Raw genomic sequence first — 22261 nt, forward strand, 5'->3', positions numbered from 1 at the left:
ACGTTTTTTTAGGCATATCACAATGGATAAAACAGCTCACAAGGCCTTTCAGCTAGTAGACTTGAGAAGCACATATTTTACTCAGATATTGCTATCTTTTAAAATTAAAACAATACTTCACACCAGAGCAACCAGATTGCTTTTCATATATTCTCTTTAATGGTCCTTTAAGATATAACATTTTGTTTCAAAGTGACCTGTAAAACACACACAAACATTAAGAATCCACCATGGCCTCAGAAGTCAGAATAAACATATACTAAAACAGTTACAAATTGTTCTCTTGGTTCAGGATGAGAAGTTTTCTCTATCTTGCTCTAGAAGAAAGAAAGAAAGAAAGAAAGAAAGAAAGAAAGAAAGAAAGAAAGAAAGAAAGAAAGAAAGAAAGAAAGAAAGAAAGAAAGAAAGAAAGAAAGAAAGAAAGAAAGAAAGAAAGAACCAACCAACCAACCAACCAACCAACCAACCAACCAACCAACCAAACAACCAACCAAACAACCAACCAAACAACCAAACAACCAAACAACATTATAGTCCTTGGGTTGCATCATGACGGCCAAATAATCTGTTCCTCGCCATTCTATTTAAAGCTACATTAGGGTTTTAGGGCAATGCTCAACAAATTCAGGGTGCCTAGAAATTTAATTGTGGCACCCAATATTTCTACCAGACATCTGTGCCTCTGTTTGATTCTCAGTAGAAGTACAACTGTTATTTAGGTGAGGGATAAAGGTTAGCTTTTTGTTGTGATGACAACTTGGCTTACCACATATTTATTTATGTACTACAGTGCGTTTTGTTATAGTTTTTAAGAAAAAAAGACAAAAACAAGGAAAACGTATGGTCCATGAATATAAAATGCCAAAAGCTGAAAAATACTTTTGGTTGCTAAATTTTTAGAATGACTACTAAAACTGAAGAAAATTTGTCACAGCCTGTTTTAGGGTGAAGCTGCTTTGAATGGTTACTAATACCCATACACACACACACTTACCTCAAAGGTGCACCAGTTCAACATAGGTATGTCATCCCATCATGTGACTATAAAGGTATTAGGGTAGAAATGAATAGGCCAGGGGGAAAGTAGGACATAGCATCATAAGCTCTCTCACACCAGGTTTCCACCCCCAATGCCAGCATAGTGTTATGCCAACAAACAAAATAATATAAATCCAACAAGTTATGCAGCCAACCTCAGTGAACTGAGCTGTACAAATCTCCCAGTCAGGGCACTCATATCCCCAATGATAGAGTGCTTTGTATCATATGGTACTCCTCTGTCCCCATGTCAATGTGGGGGCTTGAGTGGTAGGTATTCTAGAGACAATGCACTTTGCACACACAGGTTTAGCTGATTATTAATAGTAGATTACCATATTGCTACCTTCTGTTCCAAGAACCTTACGTAGGACAGCACCTTCCAACACACACACACCAGGAACCTCATCCAACTGCAAGGAGACTGTACACCAGACACATAAGCATGGGAAGGGGAACCGTTCCTCAAAGCTGGATGTCAGTAAATCGTTTCCTCTCTTTCCATACACACCCTGGGTGATGTGTAGTTACTGAGGACTGGTTTATCAGTCTTACACCCTGCAACAGTTAAGAACACTGTCTTCCACAAATGGCAGAGGCAAAACATCTTGCCACCATGCTGTCTCTTTATTCAGTGTGCACAGTTGGTTGTGTGATTGAAAGAATGCTGTGCATGAGGTGTGGATTCTCTTCTGGTCACTTCCTTATATTTTGCTGCCAATAAGACTGTTGCTAAAAGCTTTCTCCTCTCCTGGGGACATTATTCCTTCACTGAAACCTGAACTCTTGTCTGGATGAGAGGAGTTGTGGCAATGGGTGGATGATATGCTCAGATTGCCCAGCTTCCTCCCCTGTCTACCTACCTGCCGAAAGGGTAATTGTTTTCTGGAGGGGATTCTACAGAAATTCCAGAAGTGGGGCACTTCTTACCCTATTTCCTCGAAAATAATACCAGCCCCCAAAATAAGCCTTAGCATGATTTTTCGGGATTTTTGGAGGATGCTTGAAATATAAGCCTTACTCCAAAAATAAGCCCTAGTTACAGATTCCCCAGCACAGCTGATCTGGTCACGTGGGGGGCGCAACATCATGGAAAAAAATAAGACATCCCTGGAGAATAAGCTCTAACGTATCTTTTGGAGCAAAAATTAATATAAGACCCTGTCTTATTTTCAGGGAAACATGGTAGGAAAGATAAGCTCCTTCTGGGCATTCCACAATCTATAGTTGAAGATGCTGCCTTGCCCTCTATTTTTTCTCTTTATCTGTTTTATGTCAACCTGTATTGGTTAGTTCTTGCCGTGCTTTGGTAACAGTGAAAATGAAGAAAACTTGTACCAACAGGCTACAATGAAGACTTCAAAAAATTAGTTCTCCCACTGGAGTAGCAATTTACTTTTAAGTAACCAAAATAAATGTATAATTTTACAAACAAATGTTTTGGAAAAATTGTTTTTATTCTCCCATTGGAGTAATATATATAAACATAAGTTAGAACGGCACGGCAATGTAATCTCAATGTAAATATAACAGCTAGCCAGATTCTAGATAATTAACCAACTGGCCTCGTTAAACTTCACGGCTGTTAAAGGCAGGTCAGGGTTTTTCAAAATACAATAATGGTTACAATCAGTGAGGACAACGCTCTGCAATTGGTTTGTTCTTATGTCTCTCGAAATGTCCAAATGTCCAAAGCAGCTTCATCCTAAAACAATTTTTCCAAAACATTTGTTTGTAAAATTATAAATTTACTTTGGTTACTTAAAAGTAAATTGCTACTCCAGTGGGAGAACTAATTTTTTGAAGTCTTCATTGTAGCCTGTCGGTACAAGTTTTCTTCATTTTCACTTTTGTGTGTACCTTCCCCTCTTGCTTAGCATGGAGGAATGTGCTTTGGTAACAGGCATCATCACTATATACTGCATCATATTGGGCTCTGCCAAATAAGCCTGTTTTTTTCAGTAAAGAGAAAATTTAAAAAAAGCCAATATGGATTTTTGGGGGGAGGTTTTGGTGATTTTGGTTGTGACATGGGATTATTGGCAGTGCTGCTACTGACTCTGTCATTGAAGAAGAAGAAGAGTTTGGATTTATATCCCCCCCCCCCTTTCTCTTCTGTAGGAGACTCAAAGGGGCTTACAATCTCCTTGCCCTTCCCCCCTCACAACAAACACCCTGTGAGGTAGGTGGGGCTGAGAGAGCTCCGAGAAGCTGTGACTAGCCCAAGGTCACCCAGCTGGCGTGTGTGGGAGTGCACAGGCTAATCTGAATTCCCCAGATAAGCCTCCACAGCTCAGGCGGCAGAGTGGGGAATCAAACCCGGTTCCTCCAGATTAGATACATGAGCTCTTAACCTCCTACGCCACTGCTGCTCTTTGCTCACAGTTCCTAGGAATTGCTTCTTTGCTCACAGTCCCTAGGAATTTGAATATTTTTATTTTGCCTGTTAGGAGATTGGCAAGATTGGACTTTTAATCACATTAATATTCAATTTCTATCTAGGATATAAAAACTCACCATTTACCTCACCCCCACCTTATTCACACAGAAATGGATCAAAATACTTCTGATTCCATGCAGAGCCTCCAGAGTTGTATACTGGTTGCCTCTATGATTACATTAAGAACATTTTCATACATTATAGAGTGGACCTGAGTGCCCTGACTCTACTTTCTTGGATGCAGGAAATCACAGGGTGTGTACAGCTTCCAGGAAAGACATATGAAATAGTGATGAACTCCAGAAATCTCTTCAGACAAGTATGAAGAGGACACAAAATATTTCCAAATAAAACTCTATGCCGGCACCTGAATTAATCATTTTTAACTTAGTGGAGAAAAACCTCCCATCCCAACACCGTGCCATGCCCTACAACTGTGGAATCACCACTGTTTTGGAGGCAAACAATATCCTATGCCGGGGTGTCAGATATGCAGCCTGGGGCTTGATCCATTCTCTTGAAAGAGCTTATCAGGCCCACAAGTCTGCTGAGGCAATCCCCCTCCCCCAATTATCATTTCCAATCTGGCCTGGAGTGTTCGCTGTGGGCTCACCAGTCCATGCAGCCGCCCCAACCTGCTCCTTGTCTGTCCTGGCAAGCAACCCTCAGGGCTGATCTAGGCTGACAATCCCCGGTGTCGGTCTAACTCTCCAGTGCTGTAGGCTTGCCAACTGTGGCACCCCCCATGTCCCCCAGTGCCATTCTAGACTGGCAAGCCTGATGCTGACTCCCCAGTTGAGGCAGCCATCCTCTCCCCAGTGAGGCTGGTCTGAAATCTCCCTCAGTGTCAGTCTGTGCTGGTGAGTCTTCTGTGGCAGCCACACACACACAGTGCCAACCCTTAGTGCCATTCTGGGCTGGCAAGCCTGCTACCCTCTCACCAGCTGAGGCAGCTACACACCCCTCCCCAGTGGTGGGATCCAAAAATTTTAGTAACAGGTCCCCATGGTGGTGGGATTCAAACTGTGTTTAGCGCGAATGGGGCTGGGCGGGGCACAACGGGGGCGTGGCTGGGCATTCCGGGGCGGGGCTGTGGCAAGGACGCAGCTGCTGCGCCGGTCCTTGGGCGGGAAACAAATGGACGCAGATGCAGGCTGCCACGCATGCCAGTGCACCTCCTGCTAGACTGCTTCAAGTTCTGCACACTACTGCTGAGAGGAGGGGCGTAACTAAGGCAAAAATCACGTGGCAAAATCACCAATTAGTAACCCCCTCTCGGCACACACAAATAATTAGTAACCTACTCTCGGGAACCTGTGAGAACCTGCTGGATCCCACCTCTGTGTCATATCCAGCCCTAGTAAAAAAATTAGTTTGACACTCTTGTCTTACTCCATGCAGCACCTACAGTCAAAAGGAACACATTAGTAAAGCAAGGCATGAAGAGCTAATTGTCATGCAGGAAATAAACACTAGGCTAAAAATACTACAAGTTACCTGCAGGCTGTATGTTTTTTTCCTGATAAAGTTTACATTTTGTACAAAGTCTTATTTTTCTTTAAAAGTGCCTGAGGACTATAACTGAAAGTGTGTTGGGTGGGAGGGGGAGGTAGTCACCCTGAGAAGAACTCTATGGTCCCCAAAGAGCCAAAAGTAACCATTATTTTGGAATACTGTTTTGGCATGGACCACAAAAAATTATCTGTATATTCTGAGTTAGGCACACCTCTGTTCTCATTTCCAGAGCCACAAGCACCTGTATCATTAACTATCTAAAAGAGACTGGCAAGGGAATGTAGAATGTTGCTGGTAACTCTACTGCTAGAGATCAAGATCACAAGAATTTACAGAAAAAATGAGGAAAAGATTTTGCTTTTACTACAAATATAGCTAGATAAGCATTTTTATTTTTTTTAGATCCATGTAGATCAGCCTAATTGATGAGATCATTCTCATATATTAAATACCTGTTTTGTCTCCCTGTTCAACTCCTCACAAATTAAGACTGTGGTCTTAAACACACGCCGTAGAAAGTTTCTTTAAAACTACAGGAGCTTACTTTTAAATAAATATGCTTAGTCTTGCATGGTTCTGCTTTATATAAGAATTTATGACTTCCAGAATATGAATTGAATTTCTCAGTTATGAAACTTGTAGCATATTCTGGGCTCCATTTAGTCAAAACACATACAATAGGAACAAAAGTTGATTGCATAATGTTAAGGAAGTGATTGCAATAGCAGAAGCCTTAGTTAAAATGCTGGAAACTTTAGTAACTCTTAATTTTAAAGCTTTTTGTTTGTTATGGTTACTGATTGGAGCTTGTTTGTTCTTAGGAGGTTCTAAAACTTCCAGAATAGCTTAAGTTTTGTCTAAAACTTTTTTTAAAAGCAGAGTCCCACTGCTGACCTTGTTGAAAGGAACCAACCCAAGCAAAGCTGGAATCAGATTTTCTTCAGCGAATCTGCAGACGTGACCCAAGGCTGTGGAGTGGGGGAAGGTGGATAATATAGCAAACCAGTATTTTGTTAGCATAAAAAATAATATTAAGAAGCAGTACCAAACACCTATACAATTATGCAACTATTTTTCTTACCCTATTTTGCAAATAAAATATCCAGAAATGTTCCAGCATCATCCCTTGTGAAAGATGACTTCTGTTTCCAGACAAAGAATGTTACTCTTAAAGGACATTCCAGACAAGCAAGCTCCCCACCATCACCATAAGGAGACTTTATGAATAAGTAGAGGAAGTGGTTTACTCCCAACCTCAAATCATATTGAAGACTGAGCCTAACATCAAAAAGCCAGAGCATCAAAGCAGCTGCTGATGTGGACATATTAACATGTTTCTGGTTTCTCTAACACAAAGCAAAGTCTTGGGGGGTGGGCGGGTAGGCTAATGTCTATCGAGTGCCAAATGTCACAGCCACTTGATCTAAAAGCCCTCTCTGTGCCTTAAGCCAAGGACAGGTAAGTACACAGAACTGTTGGTGGGAGAACCCACAGAAGGAAGAGGACTGACTCAGGCCATTTTTGCACGGCGAAATTGCACCAATGTGAACACGGGAAATATATCTGTGAAGCTGAGAATTCCGCACGGCTCCTGGAGCTGCAGTGTGTCTGCTCAGGTGTGGCCCCAGCACTGTCCTATGGTATTACCTTTGCTCCACAAATTTCAAAAATCGTTAGCAAGGTGGTACTTTTAAAATACCCCTGGGTGACAAAAACCGCAGGAGCAGATCTGGGGCAGAGCTATTGTATTTTTTTCTGCCTCGCCATTCTGACCCGTCCAACACTTTTCTCACCAACAGTGTGAGCCGGGAATGCAAATGTCAAAGATGGGGGGAGGTGCTTTCATCACTAAGCAGAGGCTGGTGTCTAGCCCAAAGAGGAAGGAGGGAGGCAAGGAGTGGTAGCGGCCACTACAACCGCGGGAAGAGAGAAAAGTCTGATGTCTGAGAAGCAAACAACAATATTATGCCTCTCTATCGGCATTGCAGGAATGTGACAAGGGGGAGTCTCCCTCCTCCCCTCCCTCACTTAGGTCGATTTCCCACTGACGAAATAGCGTGCGCTAGTTGGCAGAAAAAACGAGGTTTGATGCAGAATTACCCACTGCATTCCGGGCAAAGGATGGGCAAAGTCGGCTTCACCGCTGCTTCTCCCCCTTAGCACATGCTTTCCCCAGACCTGGTTGAAAGTGGACCTTTTCAAAAATGCCAGTATCAATCTGGATCGAAAGGGAGCAGTGGGGAAGATCGGCAGCTGAATTTCCCACTGTTGTGAGTGACGTGGAACCTCCCAGCCAATCAGGGTGCAGTGGGCTGTACGCAATGCGCGTGCAGCCCTTTTTTTAACTTTTGGAGCCGAAATCCACATGTATACGTGGAGACATGGGGCTGGTTTTGAATGATTTTCCCTGTAAAACACAGTCTAAAGCAACACTACACGTCGTATCCACATGGATACACGGAGGCAAACCAGAACGGAGACGGGGCATTGCTTTAAAGGCCCGTTCCCCTGTTTGTGTGTGCAGTTCTTCTGCGCATGCTTGCGCATGCTTAATGTGTGTACGGTTCTTCTGCGCATGCTCACGCAGACGTGGTAGAAAATAAAAAAATCCCGCCCCAGCACAATGCAGCAGCTTATCAGGAAAGCCCCTGAGCGGATCACGCGGCAGATCCACAACCAGTGGGGAGTTCTGCCTGGCTGCTGCATTGCCTGGAGCAGGGGTCGTTTGGTGACCACAAGCTGCAGTGGGGACCGTGAAAGTGCACTCAAAAGGTCCCGAATCAAACCAAACCGGTTTGTATCTACTTCAATTTTTGAAGTGTGGAATCGACCTTACTCATCCCCAAGGCAGGAGTTCAAAGAGATCCCTGCTCTTTCCAGCCTTGTGTGCTCCAAAGGGTCTGACACCCTCTGCTGAGCCACAGTGGCAAAAATCCATCTGCTAGAGGAAAGGGAGGGAGATTTATGTGCGGGGGGACGGAGAGGAGAAAAGGCAGCTGGAGCGCAAGGAATCAATCCCGATCCTAGGTGAGCATGAAAGGGATCACAGCTTCCCAACTATAATCTGCGTAAAAGGGCTCCCTTCTCCTCTCCTAAATTGAGTCTTTCATTCCAACTGTTGCAGGAGGGCTGCCCCCCCCCCCCCCCCCCCCCCGCTCACACCCTTTCCTCCCATCCTGCCTGGGAAAGGCAAACTTCGTTGCTCTTCCTCCCCCCCCTTTTTTTTTGCCCTCCCCCTTTTTCTTTCTAAATTCATGGTCTCTCCCTCTGTGAGGGGGGAAATGGGGGAGAATGACGCCTTTTGTGTGGCACAATAAGCAGTCAATCAGAATGCAGAAAACAGAGGTTTTCCACGCATGCGTGAAACAGATTGCGGAGCAAATTTTAAAAGCCCTGTGCCAATGCCGAAACAGCTGGAGTAGTGCAGGGGCAGAAGCGGAGATCCATGCAGAAGCACAGACTAGGGCAAAATTGACCCAGTACGTGAGATCCCGGGTCCACCCAGGTGCAATTCTTCCAGGCAAAACCGGCCTCAGAAGTGCTATATCAAAGAAGAATATTACACACAAATGTTAAAATTATACTCAACTACCCCCTAAAAGCTACGTTGAGGTTATTACTGAGCCAGTTTGTTTGAAACTACTTCACTCCAGTGTCATTTCTTTTTAGTCACAACCAGTCTCTTGTTGCCTTAAATTGGCCTATTTTGACACTTTAAATGGGTCATTAGTGAGGATGTACAAAAGACTTCACTCACTGATGTGAAGAGAAATGGTTTGGTTTCTTTCTAAATTTGAGAGGTGAAGAATTTCTCATTTTTCACACTCACAAAGTCTAGTTTCTATCACTGGGCGTACTTATGCTTAGCTGAGGGCAGCAAAGGCAGAATTTATAGGAAGAGGCACAAGAATTATGCTTATGCAAGAAGAGGTGACTTTTAGAAAACCTCAGAAAGAAGGGAACATAGAGAGAGCAAGGGAAATGGATGAATATGTGTATGTTTAGCACCCCTCCCCCAGTTGATAAATAAGAGAAATGACAGCAAAATAATAGAGCCAATGTTTCTTCATCTGTAGTTGTAAGCTATAGACCACCCATTTTAAGAGAAATAGAGGAAGAAAGATTCCTACAGGTTACTAAATAAGTGACATCATAAAGGGGAAGAGTTTTTGCAGTTTTAAGATGCAAGCATCAGCAACATAAATTTGAAAATCCTGAATCACTTCCTGAAAGATGACAGCTTGTTCCTAATATAGCCACTATCTTTTATAGAAAGTGCAAATAGTTTAGGAGTGTCGCATAACAACACAAGGCTATTACTTATACATACACTTATCTACCTGATAGCTGTAAGGAACTCCTAGCCAGAATGATAACCCTGCAAAATATAGCACCTCTTCAGGCTGAAGCCAATATGGTGATATAAAAATAAGAATTAACATTTAGTTCACACACAAAGTTTCTAAGATCTGCACTAGGTTCAGTTCATGAAACTTTTTGCTTCACCCAACATTCTTTTCCTTATAAAGGTTTTTACTACTTAGAGAGGAAAATCCATTTTCAGAATAGGTTTTAGTCCTTTGTTGGCTGGTCTCCTCTCAAGAACATCAAACTGGTTCTGTTTCAAACATATTTGCTTGTAGGTGGTGCAGGAAGGACTGGCCCATTTGCATCCGTCTGTAAGACTGTAAGACTGTTTGTTGGGAGACAGATATTACAAAGAAAGCTATCAAATAGCCTAGCAGTTCAAAGGGCACCATTTCAAGTGTGCTGCTCACATTAATACTGCTAGTCAGTGACCACATAAGACATCTTGATGCACAGGCACAAAGTCAAAGTGGCACATGAACTGTACTGAAAATTGTATTACACCAGCATTTCCCAAACTTTTTTTCCCCATGGCCCAGTTATTTTAATACCTCTCCTCTGTGACCCGCTAAAAATTTTATGGGTTGCAGATTTATTAGCAAAATAAAAGAAATGTGAATGTCCCTGTGCGCCAGTTGTTCCTCTCCTCGGCTCCGTCACTCTGCTCTCCTTTTGTGCCGTGCTCCTTGCCACACTCTAACTACCTCTCTACCTCCTTCTTCACCCATCCTGTGCTTTCCCTCATTTGCCCTTTTATCCCTTTTCCCCGGTGTTCGTGCTTCTATCTGGGCCCACCCCCAATCACCAGCTTTGCCCCTGGCCCTGGGGCGAGCACGGCCAATTTAAACAATGCCGCGCAGCTGCCTGTGCTGACTCGGCAAGTAAGGGCAGGGGTGGGGGTGGGGTGGTTGGCCCCAGTCCTGGACATTATGTGACCCACGACTCACCATTTTTGTATTAGACATCCAAAGAAAGGTGTCAGGGGCAGAAAATGATGCCTCTCTGAAAACAGTGGTCCAAAGAACACTGGTTCATGATAACACTAGCCTTATGCAGTTCTTTCACTGAGACAATTTGTTTACATTCTACAACACATTTTGCAAGGCTGGTGCTATTCCTTCACTAAAAGATAGCCCTGAAGGCAATTTATCCCTGGCCTTGCCTTTGCTTTCAGGACATTCTTATACTCTGGCAAGTCAGTCAGACTACACAAATCATGTTTGGCTTAGTTTGAAATGAAAGAAAAATGGATCATTGCAAGCTGAAGAATTCCACAAATGTGATCAGAAGTGCTTTTTTAAAAATCAACACTTTCAAGCTCTATTAGAGCTTTCCTGAAGTGCTTTTACACAAATCACAAGTGTTTCAACACTTTCCTGAAGTGCTTTAACACAAATCAGAATCAATGAGGAACATACAATACACAAAGCGCTCAGAACCTTTGTCCCTTCACCCCTTCTCTTCTGTTAGAGCAAACCTTCCACTACAAAGATCAAATTACTGAGGCCCATTTTCTCATCTTCTAACATGATCACATTTCATCCATGATCTATTCTAGCTCTTTGCTTCTGATGAAGCAACATTCTCTCTCTTCATCCTCCCCAAATATGCTTAAATCAGGTTGCTCTCTTGCTTGTTACATCTATTCCTGAGTCAACCCTTTCATTTTTATTTTTAGGAATTTAGTTGCCATTCATAAGCCTTCATGCTTATTTCAGAAAAGCAGGGGGGAAAGAAACTCAAGTGAGCTTGGAGAGGAACAGCTAAGACATCTTAGCTATTTATGTACTCGTAGTCTTTGCTGTTAGGGTACTTCCCCTTGGGCTGGGTTCCAAAAAGATACGCACACATTTTCCCCTTTCCCAAACTCATTGCACCTCAGATCAAACAAAAACTGCAGCTTTTCCTCTGCTTTCACTTGGAAAGTGATCCAAGTGATTGGGGGTTAAGCTTTCTTTGGGTTTTCTCACTCCTCCCCCTGCCTTACCACCCACACCGCAGCAGTTTCCACTATTCTTCCCACTTTTTGGGACACCAATCAGAAGGTACTGTGACCTGCCCCTTTTCCCAAAAGGCTTTGCAGAGTGGGAAAGGAGAACTTGAAAGGGCCAGCTGAATGAGAATGTCTGAGCCACTCCCCTGCCTGGTCAGGGGCCGAGGCTTTCCACGACCGACTGGGACAGACACTAGAGCAGGGGTAGGGAACCTGCGGCTCTCCAGATGTTCAGGAACTACAATTCCCATCAGCCCCTTCCTGCATGGCCAATTGGCCATGTTGGCAGGGGCTGATGGGAATTGTAGTTCCTGAACATCTGGAGAGCCGCAGGTTCCCTACCCCTGCACTAGAGAGGCTGATAGGAGTCAACTCAGTCTGGAGAAGGAGGAGAACTCTCTGCTATACCCAGAAAAGGCAGAGACAGTAGCACCACAAGGGGCTGCTGCTGCCCTGTAGAGTTGCAAATTCTCCCGCCTCATTCACCACGGCTGAGGTCACCCAGGGGCTGCTCCTGGCAAGGCTCAGCCCAAGTGTGCAGAGAAAACTGCAGAGAAACCCCACTGCAAAGGAACCAACAGCAGGATACGTAGGGTGTGCACTAAAGGCCCTTGTTTCACCTGGGGTGTGAAGGCAGCACACTGACCCTTCAGATCCCTGAAATCTGTGACATTTTACAATTTTGGAACCAGAGTTCGGGAAAACACAAATGAAGTCTACTGATCCTTTGCAACATTTTTATATTTCAAAACTTTCAGAACTAACATTTAGCAATAAAATGATCCATTGGATAGTCACCGTGAAGGGCCCTTCTCCTGGTAGGCAAGAAGGACATCTTGAATGGGTGATTCCTCACCCCACTATCAGAGGTGCAGGTGTTGGAATGAGCGACTTCTGCATGCCTGGACACTGGGGGGTGCTGTGTGTCTCACTCTAACTATATTGTTGCCTCTCTTGCTTGACCTCCTTGTCTGGGCCAGGAGACCGCCTACTAACTTCCTTTCTTCTCCATGCTGCAGCCACATTTCTCTGTCCTTTGTCCTGAGCACATGGACAATGGCTCTCTATCTCTGTGGACCTTTTCCACAGAAGCAACTCTTTCTTCCACACGCGTGATGCCGCGTTAGAGTGCCCACTTGTCCTAGGGAAAGTAATTTCTCAGATTAGGGTTTCTTTCTATCTACCTCTTACCTGAAACAAAGATGTGAACTGAACATACTTGAATAAATGTAAGTTTTTCCTTTTACATTTATTTCTTGGGAAGTTTCTATAAACTGCACTCACACACATTACTGGGCTGGTCCATAATTAACTAAGTTCAACAGCAGGAACAAATTTTCTGCAACTTCTTGTCTTGAGGGTCGACGGCCACCTTCCCTCAGTATTCGCCTGACAAAGCAGTGGTTAACAGCATGAAACAGGAATAACTTGAACAGAATAGAACATAGCAGAAAACATGACTTAGGCTCCTAATTAAGGTAGAAATGACTGTATAAATAACCTAGAGTAACATTGAGGACTAACAATGAGTGGGAGGGTTAAGATGTCTTCCTTGCCTACCAGAAGAAGGGCCCTTCATGGTGAGTATCCAATAGACCGTTCTCCTGGAGGCGGAGGACATATTGAATGGGACCTCCAAGAGCAATGTCTCCAAAATGAGTGGGATTATTGTTAGTCCTCAGTGATATGCTCCAGAACCCTCTTGTCAAAAAGGGTTTCAGCAGATACCCAAGACTGAAGTTTGTAGTGCCTAACGAAAGATGAGATGGATGCCCAGATGGCAGCCCTACAAATTTTCCCTTTAGAAACATTCTTGCTGAGTGCATTCTTGCTGAATGCCTCCACAGAGGCATTGGTGGCAGTGCTGCGAATAGAATGGGCCATAATCCCAGAAGGTACTGGGACACTGGCTATTTTATAGGGTAGAACTGAAAGCTCCTTTGGACATTTGGAGGTCCAGATTAGGGGGTGCAACATTGATGAGAAGGCTGTCTGAGCTATGGATACGCTCTGAATGGATAATGAAGGCCTTGAGCGATCTGCGCACATCTAGGTTGTACTAGAGTAGGGTACGTAAGACTGGGGGGAAAGTTTGGCACTATGATTTTCTGTCTTAAATGGAAGATGGAAGATGCTTTGGGTTTGAACGTCGGGTCAGGTCTAAGGATGACCCTGCCTTTATGAAATATGCAGAGGTTCTTATTCACCAATAAGGCCCTCAACTCGGACACTCTCCTGTCCAAGGTGATAGCTAACAGAAACAGGAGCTTAATCCAGAGCCAGCAAAGGTGAATGGATTGGATTGGCTCAAAAGGAGACTGTTAAAGCCTAAAGGACCACATGGAGTCTACAAGATGGGAATCTGTGGATTTATGGTGGTTGTAGTTACTGGACCCCTTTCAGAAATCTGACAAAGTCCAGCTGACAAGAATCTGGGATCCCCTAGAAATAAAGCCACACTGTCTCAGGGTAGTGCTACATAGGCTGATCTTGAAGCCTTCTTGTAAAAACTCTAGAACCAATTGCAGAGTTGGATGTTCCAGTGGATGTTCACACTTCCTCCTGCTCCACCAAAGGCCTTACGTGAGGAATTGTAGATCCTGGTGGTGGAGGGACGCCAAGATGCCAGAAGAGATCACTCTTTCTGAAAAACCCTTGCTCAGCAGTTGGTTGCGTTCAATAACCAAGCAGTCAAACTGAACCACTCTGGTCTCAGATGCCATAGAGGACCCTGAGCCAGTAGATCCAGAATCTCGGGTAGAGGAAAGGGAGGCTTCAGGGGCATCTATTAGAGGTACCTGGAGCATCTTATGGACATATTCTGGTACCACATATAATTTTTTAAGGATCAGGCAAGACCTTGCTGGAGGTGGGGTTGGCCCATTCCCTCTGAATGCAGCGTTCAAAAAATTCCGGAAGAGGGAAATATTTCTGGCTATTATCCCAATGAGGGAAAAAATCCTTGTTGCCCAAAGGGCACCCTTTTATTGGCTAGGACAGGATGTAGGACTCCACCAAGGGATCCTGAGCATTGTCAGGATCTTGAAGATCAAGGGCTGAAATGGTCTTAGCAATCAGCAGGGGGAGCTCTTCCGCCTTAAAGAATCACATGAACTGATTGGAGCTCTCCATAGGAAAGTCCTCCATGTCTGAAAAATGCTCTATGGATTCTTTCCCTTCCCCCTCCCACCTAAGATCCTCTTCGTCTGGGAAACGAAGGGTCCCTGGATCTTGGAGGGAACCTGGGTCTGGGGGCATGAGATATGGAAGTATATCCCCCCGCTGCTGGTTAGAAACATGTTGAAGTCTTCCCTCATTGCATTCCTGAGGGACTCAGCAAACTCCATGGGAGAAACACACTGCCAACCAGCGAGATTACTCACGAGTAAGGTCTGCTGGGCAGAACAACCCTCTTCACTGTCCCCCCCCCCATGAGCAAAATGGTCTTGCCTGATCATCATGGCTTGCAAGGTTCCTGGGTCATCAGAGGAGCTGGCAGCACATTCCGCGCCTAATGGCTTGGCTCCAGAGCGCTATTGGGATGCTGCCTCCTGAGAGGCTTGGATTTTGTGCTTCTTTCATCCCTGTGCTGCTTTCTGGGGCTGGAAGATGGCCGACTGGCTTCCCGGTCCCCATTGGCTGCCCTGTTCGGAGAAGACCTAATGGCTTACTGGGTGGGCATGATCCTCCATGGGTCCCTGCTCAGAGAGAACCTAACAATTTCCCAAGTGGGAGGGGGTGTCCTGCGAAGTAGCCACTCTTGTTCCTTCCATGGCCGTTTTGCTGTAAGTCTCCTTACAGGGAGAAAAGGACTTGGACGCCATTTTGTGTCAGAGAAAAAAAAGGCGGGAATTCCTCATGTGAGAAGGCACTCCACCGAGGGAGAGTCCCTTCTATCCAACAGAAGGGAGGACAGATGGGGAATAGACAGATAATATAAGAAGGACAAATAAGAAAAAAGATAGACTAACAACAATAAGACTAACAACAAATAAGTGAGTAGCCTGCACGGACCGTGCTCTCACTGTAAGAGGCAGGAAAAATACCGAGGGAAGATGGCCGAAATCCTCAAGACAAGAAGTTGCAGAAAACTTGTTCCTGCCTCCCTGTTAGTGGGGTGAGGAATCACCCATTCAAGATGTCCTCCGCCTCCATGAGAAAGGCAAGATCTCCATGTAAGTGCTGAAATACAAGTTCTTCCAGAGTTAAGTATAGAGGATAGAAGGTTAATATTCCTCACAGAGGTCAGCAGAAGTGGTCATTCAGGAAAATGTTCTTCCAGTAATGCTGTTCCCAGTGACCCTAAAAAGAGGCCTTACACTATGCACACAGGGACATCCCTGACTTTAGGTATGCTGAATCCTTATTTGGAAAGGTAAATGGCCCCATGACTTATAGGAAATATTAAAAACGTGAATATGTGACGTGAAGATTCACTGCTGTCTGGGGTGCCAGGCACATATTCACTGTGCATTTTTAAGCATTATGAAAGATGTCTTGGTGCTGGAAAAAATGTGCAGAGCAACTGAAGAAGACATAAAAAGTCTTATGGAATTAGTAGATTTGAATCACGTGAGATCAAACGCCAAACTGTAAAATGTGCCAAAAATGATCATCCAGTTATTCTTAGGAGTGGAGAGGCTAAGGGAAAACTGGACTGATGGGGGAGGGGTGTTGTTGTTTTGCTTTTGTTCTTTGGAGCATCAATTTGCTTCTTCCCTCAGCAGGTTTATGTGTGAGGAAGGGAGCCATAAGGTCAGACAGGATGTGCTGTCTGCAGTTGTTTTATTTTACAAATATATGTATTTGTTCTGAACCCTTATCAATGGTGGAGAGTGGCCAACAAAACCAATTAATAAATAATAAATAAGGATTGGAAGCTCTTTTGATGGCTGGTAATTTAAGACAATACAGCACAGTAACAGCAGAGCTTCCAGACAGCAGTGTGATGACCACTTTCTTGTTTCTTTCTAAATAAATATAATATACAAAATATTTTTTATTTCTTCCTTTCTTTTTAAGGTATATATCACTGCCACCAGGAATTTAATTCCAAATCTCTTTTTAATTTCTCCTAAAATGTAGTATCTGAGTTTTAAAACAGTTTGAAAAAGCATGTGGTCCTGAGGAAGAAACCCATACAAGATTCAGATGTAGGATTTCAGGTTAATTTAAGCAAATTAAAATTTTATTTATATATTTTCTTTAGCTTAATAGTTACAAGAGGTGATATAATTAATGAAGGAAACAACAGATGGCAATAACTTCTGGCTGAGGGGACCCACACTTTTTCTTCACAAAACTCCCCCCTCACTTTCTACTTCCTTTTCCTTTTCCCTTCAGATATCTACTGTGTCTAATTTCTAAGGTGCTAGTCTCTTCCACTCATTTAACTCTTCTCTCTATGATCATTTTAGGATGTATTTATTTATAAATATTTATACCCGGTCTTATACCAGCATCTTTAGATGGATTACACAGATTTAAAACATTTAAAAACCACAATAAACACATAATAAATACAATATAACAATTAAAACAACAATAAAAATAGTACCGTCAAAGGCATTCACAGCCGAATTAAACTGGTTGTGGTGGGTTTTCCAGGCTGTGTGGCCGTGGTCTGGTAGATCTTGTCCTAATGTTTTGCCTGCAACTGTGGTTGGCATCTTCAGAGGTGTATCACACAGAGTGTGTGACAGACTTCTGTCTGTGATACACCTCTGAAGATGCCAACCACAGTTGCAGGTGAAACATTAGGAACAAGATCTACCAGACCACGACTACACAGCCCAGAAAACCCACAACAACCAATAAAAATAGTGTTGAAATAACCCCATTCCCCACACCCTCACCCCCACCCCCACCACCAGACCAGCAGCTATAGAGGGGTTTTCCAGGGTGGCTAACTGAATGCCTAGGCAAAAAGGAAAGTCTTTACCGTGCATCTAAGCCCATAAAGGATAGATGCATGGCAAATCTCTGAGGGGAGGCTATTCCAGAGCCTGGGGCAATCACGGAAAAAACCCTCGTGCATGTCCCCACCCCAACACCTTGGTGTGGGGAGTGACCACCAGGAATGACTCCCCCTGTGACCTCAGTGCCCAGAGGAGTTGGGGCAGGGGAAGGCTACATTCATCCCAAGGTGGTACTCCTGGAATCAGGGAGCTGATTTTCCCTTTTGCAGGGTTCTCCAGTGAGCAGATGGAGGAGACTTAGGCTGCAAAGCAAGAAGGGTGGGCAACAGCTGAGCTGGCAGCACTCTGTAGCCATTCTTGGGAGCTCAAAACAGAATCCAAAGGGAGACAGAGAATGCCCACTAGGAATCGGAAAGCGACTGGCTGCTGCCTTCAGGGACTGTGGCATCCAGCACCAAGTGTGGCCACCACCACCCTCAGTTTCCTCCCCCAGCCTTTTGCTGGTTTACCTACTATTCAACTGGTGCAGTTAATCAAGGGATGCCTGCTTCTCACACCACTTCTCTCCCATGACCAATGCATTTAGAGGAACATTCTCCCCATACCCCTTACCAATTGTTGCAACAAAACCAGACAGGAATTTTGTGTCTTTGAAGTTTTGTGGCCTTCTACTAGGATGAAGACTTGTGAATCTTTCCAGTGCCACAAGATTTCTGGTCTTTATGGAACAGCTCGGCAAGACCTGGAAGGTTTTCACAGATTTTAAACCACATACAGATGAAACTCTGTTCATCAGCGCTCACCATTCATGGAAGGAGCATCCAGGGTTTCCCCTCCTTGCAATGTGGATTAGGAGGCATGGCAGTGGCAACCAATGGATGGAGCAGAGGAGGTACCTGGGTAACTCCAGGGGAAAAGGCCTGCCACTGCCTGCCAAGTCCCACCTGTGCCCACAGCTGCCTAGTGCCACCTGTGCCCACAGCTGTGCCTTAGGCAGCAGCAGCTTGGTAAGGCTCTAAGAGGAAAAGGGGGTATAGCCAGGGGCTTATGGCTGGCCAGCCAGCCAAGGGAAGAATCTGACAAAGCCCTTCCCTCAGTTCTTTGCCCAGGGCATCCTGGGAGTGGGCCTTTTCTATGGGACTTTGCTGCCCACTGGCCCATCCATCTTCATTGTTCTCTGGCACTGCAGCAGCAGAGGCATATCTAGGAGGGCAAGCACATGTGGCCAGCCCTACTGCTAGGCCTCCCAACACCTAAACTAGTGCCCCCCTCAAGAAGCACCCAGAGTACTTGCTTGCCCTACATTAGACGTGCCTCTGCTCCCAGAAAGGCCTTTGCTGAGACATGCAGAGGTTCTGTTTGAAACATGGTACATGCAATTAATTGTATCCACCATTAATGTCTATGAGCTAGAAAATGTCAGGCATTTAACTCTTGAAAAGGTTATTTACATTAGCATTGTCTAATACCAAGAGCACCCTAACCTGAATGGCCCAGGCTACCCTAATCTTGTCAGATCTCAGAAGCTAAGCAGGATCAGCCCTAGTTAGTGCTTCGATAGGAGATCACCAAGGAAAACCAGGGTCATTATATAGAGGAAGGCAATGGAAAACCACCTCTGAACGTCTCTTGCCTTGAGAATCCTACTGGACTGCCATAATTCAGCGGCAATTTGACAGCACTAAATGTGCACACAACAATACCGAGAGCATTTTTGTTTCAATCGCTAGCATCATGGCTTCAAGCCTCACACACAACAGATGTGGCATATAAATGCCCCTTCTAACATGAGGCCAAATATGCCTCTTTTAATATGTGTGTGTGCGCGCATGTGTGTGTGTAAGTAAGTAAGGCTGGCCAGTTCTGTTTTAGAACTTCCCTGCCACACCATTACTTGCATTCTGAATATTGCAACATGACACGTATCCTCTCTAAGTTCAGTCCGTCAGACTCTTCACTGTACAACATTATGTAGTTGCCCTATGATATATACTCCAAACTAATAAACAGCTCATTGTACAGCTAATGAAAAAAGAAAACTTTACCAGGATTAAATGCCAATGTAAATCTATTTTCTGGCCAGGCACTTGTTCATTTGACTTTAAAATTAACCTTTGTCACATCATAGTCTACCCTATCAGATGTGAAATACATAGAAATGCTGTGCAATTGTTAAGACTTACACCATCTTGAGGTCTGGAGAGACTAAGGCCATTCCCATTCTCTGAGGACCCTAGCCATAACAACCTTTTTTTTAAAAAAAAAAATTGCAACACAAAAAATGTTGAGAAACTTATTAGATGCTAACAAATTTACAAATGACTAAAGTTGAGCCCCGCTTTGTGCTTCAGGCCAAGCTGAATTCGCCTTCTCTGTCCCCCCAGCCCTGGTTAGAACACATTTTTAACATTGGTTTGTGAAAATGCCTGGGTTTGGTGTTTCCGTAATCCAGGCAAAGTCAAGAGAAAGTCAAGTCAGTCAAGTCATTATAGCAGAGTTCAGCACGAGATGGCTTTTCGCCCTTTATAGGCAACTTTCCTTTCTTAATATTATTAATCCAAGTGCATACCTCTCACAATTGTGCACTTCTCACCCGGAGTCTCCCTCACAGACCTGAGATAGGTTAAGGCATTCCTAAGTTTGTAAAATGATGATGATGATCCCTCGTTGGCATTTGCATAACTTTTGCAGACAGGTGACAGTGATTGGCATTTCCGCCCGTGCCTTGCAGCCCCTCTCCCGCCCCCCCCCCGCCCCCCGATGAGTTATTTCTGCATTTAGCGGGAGCTTTCGATTGGCTCGCCAGTGGGACAACAGTCCGAGCCTGCAGCCTACGCTCGGCCGGCTAACGTTTATTGATTGGCACAGCCGAGGGCACCAGTCCCCCGCTCGACTGACAAAGTGGCGGCTGCAGTCCTTGCGCTGTTCTCTCGCACATGCGTCGCTCCCCAGCAGGGAGAAAGTCAGTCGGGCGGGCGGGGGGCGGGCGGGCGGGCGGGGGGGGCGCATCGGACAGCTTCAGCTCTTTGCACCACAACTTCGTTATATTCCCAAAGCGCTGAGCGCGACCGGCCTTAACAAGTGCAGCCCCTTAGTCCCCCGCCCCCTCTGCGTCCCGCCTTCCCCTATCTTGCATGCAATTTACAACTAGGGCAACTTCCCGGATCAGCCCCAAATCAAGCGGCCGTCCCGGGGAAAAGACCCTGAGGAAAGAAACCACGCCTTTCCACCCCAACAGGGGAGAGGGAGCGGCCGACTTCTCCCTTCTGGCCGCCTTACCTTGCCTTTCTCTAACAACTCCACTATGTAGCCGAACTCGCTGCCTTCCTCGGATTCGGACATCCTCGCTGAAGGAGCCGAGAAGCGGCGAGAAGCCGACCCGAAGAGCCCCGGAGGCGGCGTCTCTGGGCGGGGGCGCGATCTGGTTCGCCGCCTTTTGCCCTGCAAGAGACCAGCGCCGTGGGCGCATCCAAGAAGCAACGGATTCCGCCTGCAAGCTGGCCAAGGAGGGGATGAGCGAAAGGAAAACGTCCGCCCAGGAGCAGCTTCAGGGACGTGAAATTTTCATGAGCTGAACTCCATCTCCGGACGGTCAAGCTCCGCCTAGAGTGCCCCACCACACACACACACACACACACACACACACACACACACCCCAGCAGATCTCGCCAACCGGGAGCCACCTCGCACTCAGCCGAGTCACTTTCCAATGTGGACTGCATTTGACACGACTCACCCGTAGCCGCCGTTTTCGACCCATTTGGACTGTAGCTATGCTATGCTACAGTGGGAACTTGCTTCTGAGTGAGTGCGGGTGTCATCCTGGACGCGGCTGATTAATTTGGGAGCCGGAGGTTGCCCCTATAGTCCCATTTTGAGATTGCCAGGGGGCGGGGGTGGCGGTCACGCCTACTAAATAAATACCGTTAATGGCCAAACACCAGTCACGTAGTTGCAGTGAGTGAAGTCAACTCGTCTGGGGTAGATCCAGTGCCTTTTAATGTTTGGGAGCAGAGAGTTGTTCTTAAGTGAAGAGCCAGCGTGGTGGTGTAGTGGTTACCAGCAGGTGGAGTCTTATCTGGAGAACCAGATTTGTTTCCCCACTCTTGCATTCCAGCTGAGTGACCTTGGGCTGGTCACAGAAGTTCTTCCGAAGTCTCTCAGCCCCTCCTACCTCACAGGTTGTCAGTTGTGGGGACAGGAAGGAAAGAGGAGTTTGTAAGCATAGTTAGGGTGTCTGACCAGAATCCAGGAGATTCAGGCTCAAATCTCCACTCTGCCATGCAACTCACTAGTTGACCTTGGACATCTTTCAGCCTAACACACCTTTCAAAGTTATTGCGAGGATACTGTAGAGAATGACAGAAGAATGTATATCACTCTTAGCTCTTTGGAGAAAGGATGCAGAACAATGTACTATACTTACAGACCAGACCAGATGGGGGTAGGTGTTATGGAAGCAGCAGAGGGCCACACCAACATGCTTGCCCCATCTGCCAGCATAAAGGTGCCCCTACACAGGCAGAGGGTGCAAATATGCTGAAATCCTGCCACCCCACAGCTCCACAGCAGGTAACCCCAAATGTTTGGCCTGTTCTCAGGGCGTATCACCCATGGGAACATAGGGTATCCCATGTCCCCGGGCGCATGTCGTGTTGCCATGTGGGGGGGCGCCTGGCCTCTCCTGTGGCACAACAACCCAGCCAGCACCCAGTGGCTTCCCCCGTGCTGGGGCGCCGCACACTGATTGCACACACACACACCCAAATCTGGATTACACTGTTATTTACTTTCATTTTTCTTTTTCATTTTAACCTTTAATGGCATATAAATTATTAGTATGTTTCCATTTAAAAGAGAAAACTTTTAAAACATTTAAATACGGGTGTTTAAAATGCTTTCCAAGAATTTAGCCACTGCCAAGGTGATCGATGGATTACAGTCACTTAGAAAGCGAGTGGTCTGGAACTTGGAGTGCTCAAGTCCTGG

The 22261-nt window shown here is 45.4% G+C and overlaps 1 protein-coding gene across 4 annotated transcripts in view; it reads right to left on the minus strand.

Moving 5' to 3' along the window:
* TRIM36 (tripartite motif containing 36) overlaps nt 1-20844 on the minus strand; it is a 68302-nt gene extending 47458 nt beyond the window's left edge. For 2 of the 4 annotated variants that reach the window (XM_048504228.1, XM_048504227.1), the window contains exon 1: nt 20552-20838. In XM_048504228.1, coding sequence (XP_048360185.1) covers nt 20552-20614 — 63 coding nt within the window. In that variant the 5' untranslated portion in view covers nt 20615-20838. Of the gene's footprint in view, nt 1-20551 lie in introns of all 4 variants that reach the window. The other 2 variants (XM_048504225.1, XM_048504224.1) reach the window with 2 other exon arrangements.
* Nucleotides 20845-22261: the final 1417 nt, after the last annotated feature.

The sequence above is a fragment of the Sphaerodactylus townsendi genome, linkage group LG07 (genome assembly GCF_021028975.2).
Source record: "Sphaerodactylus townsendi isolate TG3544 linkage group LG07, MPM_Stown_v2.3, whole genome shotgun sequence".
Classification (NCBI taxonomy): Eukaryota; Metazoa; Chordata; class Lepidosauria; order Squamata; family Sphaerodactylidae; genus Sphaerodactylus; species Sphaerodactylus townsendi.